The sequence below is a fragment of the Glossina fuscipes genome, unplaced genomic scaffold, assembly GCF_014805625.2.
Source record: "Glossina fuscipes isolate IAEA_lab_2018 unplaced genomic scaffold, Yale_Gfus_2 0, whole genome shotgun sequence".
Lineage (NCBI taxonomy): Eukaryota > Metazoa > Arthropoda > Insecta > Diptera > Glossinidae > Glossina > Glossina fuscipes.
In genome coordinates this window covers 20914843-20921445 of record NW_023998414.1, presented here as the reverse complement: position 1 = coordinate 20921445, position 6603 = coordinate 20914843, and the positions used below count along the sequence as shown (strand labels likewise).

The following is a 6603-nucleotide window of genomic DNA, read 5'->3' as shown; positions in this document are numbered from 1 at the left end:
CCATTTGCGATACAGTGTATATCAAGTTTGTGCGCTGAAGGACTGGAGATGCACCCAACCTTTCATTATACTGATTAAGTCGAAAGATAATTTTGAGCTTGCCTTTCAGTCTGTCCGTCCGTCCGTTGAACCTACGGCTAGTAATTTCTGGGGCATTTTGATGAAATTTGGTGTATCGAACCAAGGTATTTGGCCCAAGGACGAACGCTGTTGAAAATGGTTGGGATCGAATCACTTTCTCGATCACTTCCCATGCTGGGCCATGAACGGCTATAATGATTCAATCTGTTTTTTATTTTTCTAAAAAGTTCTAGCCTAGAAACCGTTACAGATTAATCCATAATAATCGTTGTAAGTTTGTACAACATACTGTTGCATAATATTCAACCAATTTTTTTAAAAAAGAAAAAAAAGCATCGTTTGCTTTGAAACGAAAAATAGTTTTCAAACTGACTGACAAACTGATTTCGTAAAATTTCTGTATTCTATTGCTGTTTATTATTGTGTTTAGGCACATATGTCTATCCGCACTTGATTGTCGAAGAGAAGTGATTGCATTTTTAAGACATCTATGCCGACTAATTGACGCAAGTTTCGTATTTTATGCGATCGTCCTTTTTGTGAGGAATTCAACGAACCCATACTTTGTTTACTGCTACCTGTCTTTAATACGATTGGATTTATGTTAGTCACACTTATGTCATAGATTACTGGCGCTTGCTTTTTTATGGCCGTGATAAACAGATTTAGACAGCGTTCTTTAAAAATTTATTCGCATTTTATTTCTACTTTTTATGATCGCGAACGCAAAGTCAATGGTAAACAATTGTAGAGGATTGTGCTATCTTATGCTGATCGCAAATATAAACACGCACCAGGTGATTTGCTTAGTGTGTTTCTGCTATAAACGGATCGCCAAAATTACTATATATTGATTCTTGGGAGATGGATAAAAAATCGCTTCATTCTGTCCATCTTATCTAACTTGGATGTAACAATTTTATAAAATTAAATTGAAAAAATTGGAAAAACTCTAAACGCGCCAAAGCGTATGTAACTCCTTCGACCATCATACTCTCACATACTGTTTATCGCATTCGCAACACATCAACTTACCTCTAGTATTTATAATACTCGTTAGTCTTTGCTGCGTAGATAAATAATTTTCCATATCAGCGACCAATTGCATGGTATGGTGTAAGCTACGGTCCATTTCGGTAAACAATGCTTCCAATTTGTCACAACGTTCTTCAGTCTCACAAACAATATGTTTCATGCTTTTGATCTCCAGACCTAAAGTCGCATATTTGGCATTATGATCGGCATTGACTTGTAATTTGCTTTTGATATCATCGTTGAAAGTTTGCAAATAATTTTCAAGTTCTATGAATTTGTCGCTAGAGAAAAGAAAGATTTACATTAAAGCAGGTAGGCATCGGTTTACCAATGCGATGGAATAAAAATGTTTTTCTATCATCTCAGATTTTGATGATGACGATTTATATAGAAAAAAAAAAAAAAAATGACTTTTCTGACCATATAATATATGTGTAGAGTGAGCTTCACTAAAACATCTCTCTCTCTCTCTCTCTCTCTCTCTCTCTCTCTTTCTCTCCCACAATCCAATTTCATCAATTACAAAGATGCCACTGATCTTACCACCCTAAAGTCTAATTGTGTCGTAAGAGATACGAAGCTTATGCGGATTGTTCAAACATCGTTTGATGCCGACACTTAAAGGTTTCTGTGTTTATCGTAGAGTGAGAGAGAAAGAGAGAGAGAGAGAGAGAGAGAGTCGTAATTTTTGGCATAATATAGTTTGAATGATATTTTTGATAAAATTGTCTTTTGACTTTGAAAAGTTGAGCGCTTTTTGTCACATTAATAGCGGCGAAGTGCGGCCGTAAAACACAATTTAATATCCTTACCGATTATTCCTTTCATGAGCTAAGACGGTGTCCTCTAATTGCAGAATGTTATCATTTAATAAATTTTGATGTCGTGCTCCCTCCAAAGATACTCGATTAATGTGCTTTTCCAAGTCATCGATTTCGTGCTGCAATTCCGTTTTTAACGTCTGCAATTATCTTTATATGCATTCTTATATTCTTAGATATGTATTTTGCAAGCACTTCTTTCATCTAACCTGTACAATATCATGGCAATAGCGAAAGTCCTGCTGGCATTGTTCCACTTCATAGCATCGTTGTGTATTCTCTTCATTTAAACGGTTTTGCAAATGTTTTAGCGATTCTTGTATGCTGTGCGACATTTCATCCTGTAATTGATTTTGTTTACGCACATTACCCAGATCGGTTATCAAATGTAAACGTTGTCGTATTTCTTCATTTAACACCGTACGTAATGTGTTTATGTCATTTTCCAGCGTTTGAATTCTTTGTTCAGCCATTTTATCTAAATTCTCGCAACTTGAGTTACTGTGCTCCGCATGTGGGCACTCTTTAAGATGGGCTCGCATCCTTAGACGCGGCAAGAAGACTTTACATGTGTTGGGGCATTGCTCCAATACTTGCCCGCAATGTATTAAGTGTTCCTAAAATGTTGAGTAAAGAATAATTTAATTAAAAAGTACTTTGCCTTTGTCTTTGTCGCAATCACTACTAAAATATTTATCTTATCGAACTGTTTTATTAGCGCACTATTTCAGCATTGCATCTACTTGTTCTACCTGCAATGTGTATATTTAGAAATGTCTTATGCACTCAAACGAAATCAATGAACTTCTTTTTGGTTTTTTCTTTACTCTTATCACTCTCTCTCACGCTCTCTCTCTCTCTCTCTCTCTCTCTCTCTCTCTCTCTCTCCCTTTCTTTCTTTTTTTTGCTTCGCATAAGTAATTGTTAAGCAATTAATTTGCGAGGCGACAGTAGCTTTAGTCCTGATGAATTTTTAATTGATTGAAACCATTTACGTTATAGATAAATTAATATAAATACTTCCGCTTCTATAAAATACCGAGGTTCGCCGAAAACTAATTGGAGTTGCGAGGAAAAAGTTTAAAATCGAGACGACAAACAATCTAAGTATTCTGGTAATTAGTCTCATTAGTAATTGTTGCAGTATATTTATGCGACCGAAAGGAAGAGCCCCCACAAGATACTTTATATAATTGGAATATTATTATTATTATTATTATTATTAATTTCGCCAGAGAAATAAATTCTAAGACTAAACTCTTAAAAGCACTAGCATCTAAGGCCATCGGCTTTTTATTAAAAACTCTACCGCACTTGAGATTCGAACCCACGACCATTGACTTGCTAGTCGAGATTCCTCCCCTTCGGCTACTCAGGCGGATATATATAATTGGAATAAACGAATAAGATATCTCCTAAAAAAAGAAACAATATATATGTCATCTTCTTCTTCTTCTGCAAGCGAGTAAATCGACAACAGATGATTCACTATGTTGAATAAAAAAAAACAAATTACTTTATCTCTTTGAACATATAATCTACGTTTGATAGATAATCCATTCGCTAGCGTACGATATCGATGATTGCAAGCTAGAACAGGTATGAACGAGTAACATAGTATCTTGATTGAATAATTTCATTTTTTTTTTTTTTTTTTTTTTCAACCCCTACTATCGAAGACCAAGGGTACATTGATTCTGTTGAAATGATTGCAACGCTTAGAAGATAGTTTCAAAGATCCCATAAAGTGTGCATATTCTTGCTCAGTATCATTTTCCGTCTGCACAACATTCATGGTAAATTCATCTTGTGCGGACAAATTTGCCACGGTACATGTCCACAATACAACATCAAGTCCTGAACAGCTAAAAAATGAGTGTTTTGCTCATTGCTCACAAACTGCCACAACATATATTTGCTTGCCGTAAAAGATACCGAACATAAGTGCCTATATATTATTAATCGCGATAAGTAATAAAATCGATTTAATCATGTTTAGTTGTTCATCTATCCGCTGAACTCGCGATTTTTTTCTTAAAACTCTCATCTCGTCTTCTTAGTTTCACTCCCGTAAAAGACTGGATCAACAAGTCGGCAAAATGTGCTCATAAGTCTGGCCTGGGGTATCAAGAATCTGACAATTTTTCCCTTTCCTCTAAACAAACGATTCAAATTTGTCAAAGTTTTAATTAGGTTGGCTCCAAATCAGTTTTCAAATCCAAAAATCATACAAGTTGAACTAAGGATCATAATTGCTAAGCATACATGGTTAGGTCTTGGCAAATATGGTTTTTAGTTTCAGCTAACAGAAGCGGCCGACATCATACAATATGTAAAGTATACAAATTGGTTAGATGTTTGCACTTTTAATTAGGCGATATTTAAAATGTAATAAAGAATATTAAGAACAATTTGACCCAATCAATGACCCAAATGCAATGAAATCTTTTCTGATTTTTACTAATTAAGTAATTATCGTATTCGGTTGAGAAGGTGCTATAATGAAAGTGCCCTTAATTATAGTGGGCGTATGGACGTTTAGATTTCTATATCAATCGGCCCAATGCAATATATAAGGGGCATATTCATTTTCTCAAGACATTTGCAATGCGCAGAAGGATGCTTCGGAGATCCTAAAAAGTAAATATATATACTTGATCGGCACAAAATTATGAATCGATTTAAGCACGTGAGTCTGTCCATCTGGCCGTTTAGACAATCGTGTAGTGTCTAAGGTACACATTCTCCCATTGCCAAAAAAAAAGAAGATACCGCCTACAACTTTGCAAAAGAGTTTGAAAACGGCGCAAACAGGTCCAAAGACTACGTTTACAATGTTTTACGTCCGCACAACCAAAACTGCGAACATTTATGCTTTCCGTGTTTTTTGCTTGTTACTCATATAGCGCAACACATGCACCATATAAATTTCTACTTTTATTCTGAAAATAGAAAAAGTCACCCGCACCCAACCAATATTATATAATATGAAAATTTAAGACCAGAAGAAAAACACGACCTATTCCGTAAACATTCATAATAGAAGTAAGATTTCATTTTCCGTAAATGGTTAATAAACAAAAGCCAAAAACATATAATTCGCAAGCAAATTAATTGATTTCAGTTAGGCATATATAATCAACGTTTACGAAAAACAGATCTTTATCTCTTATTGACTGAAAAGGTTAATCTATTATTATATTGATGAAAAATCTCATCGAGTATATGAATATAGGATCGACGTAAAGTCTTGAGACAACTCAGCTCAGGTTTTTGTTTTCATTTCCGCCCCCTTGACATTTGCGAATATTAAAATGGACACGTAAGTTTTTAACTTACGTTTAGTAGCAGATCTTGATATCTTGATTGATTGAATGCAAAAATGGTCTTGAAGCAGCTGCGCTTTCAGCTTTCATACGCTGATTTAAATTGAGGATGACAAAGATGGTTTAACTTCAAGACAAATATGATTTTCTTACTTACAATTGCCTAAAACTGGATTTGAGAATAGTTTTCTTAGCAGTTTATTTTAGCTGCATTTGTGATATCAATTTTCGAACTTACCGTAAAGGTTTGCGAATCGAACCACTCATTACAAAATAAACAGGAAGATTTCTCATATTTTATTATAGTTGACGATGAGTCATTCGATCGTGACGGTAGTGTACCGTTCATTTTTCGAACTGCGATTAGTAAACCTCCTCTAAACGCCCTTTTCTCCCTTTCTCCCTTTCAATCACTTAAATGGTTAAGTGTGTGCAAATGATGATAGCCTCTTTGATGTTGTTTTTAAGTATTTGTTTATTATGTACTTTATTACTTTACATCCTCTGAGATTGTTCTTTTTTCTTTGTTTTATTTATTTATGAATTTTTTTTTTCTTTTACTTAATTTGCTAATATATTTAATATTAAATATCTTTTGTTGTTATAGTTGAAACATTTTACAATGAACTGTTATTCATGATCTAATTTGGTTAAATGGGTGGATAATAATAACAACAATAACACGATAACAATTTTAATCAGCAAAGCTGTTACGATAAGAATTAAAAAAACAAAATTAACAATCATAACAAGAACGACAACAACAATTGTAAGCGAAAGTAAATATCATTTTGTATTAATTGACAAATGGACAAACATGTGTGCCGGTGTGCACCCTTATCTATGGTGTAGCAAATTTCATGTGCACGAAAACAAACAAACATACATACAGAGAAAGAGAGAGAGAGAGAGAGAGACAGAGAGAAAGAGTTAATTATAAAAACACTTTTCTCTCTAATAAATTAATGCGAAACAATGAACAGCAAAGAGGCTAGAGAAGGGACTAAATACAAAGACAACAGTTACTCATTTTCTTTACCTTTTCAGCATAATAAACGTTTAATAGAAAGTCAACGAATAAGATAAAATATGCAAACACTTTGTAGATCAAATCAATTAATCACATTTTTCACTCATTTAATCTAATGAGTTCGGTCAATACGTAAGCAGTTCAAAATAAAAACATATACCGAGCCATCATACGAAGCTTCTTAAACCTTCAAATACGATATTCAAAAATATCGTAATTTACATCAGGTTGCTCTACAACTATGATTTCATTTTTTTCGAATATATGAACTACTAAAGGCTTGACTTTATTATAACCTATGAGGACTTGC

The 6603-nt window shown here is 34.0% G+C and overlaps 1 protein-coding gene across 1 annotated transcript in view; it reads right to left on the bottom strand.

Moving 5' to 3' along the window:
• LOC119644645 (TNF receptor-associated factor 3) overlaps positions 1-5881 on the bottom strand; it is an 8128-nt gene extending 2247 nt beyond the window's left edge. The window contains exons 1-4 of the mRNA XM_038044281.1: positions 5502-5881; positions 2147-2554; positions 1929-2077; positions 1117-1397 (exon numbers count right to left, since the gene is read on the bottom strand). Of these exons, the coding sequence (XP_037900209.1) occupies positions 1117-1397; positions 1929-2077; positions 2147-2554; positions 5502-5612 (949 nt within the window). The 5' untranslated portion in view covers positions 5613-5881. The remainder of the gene's footprint in view (positions 1-1116; positions 1398-1928; positions 2078-2146; positions 2555-5501) is intronic.
• Positions 5882-6603: the final 722 nt, after the last annotated feature.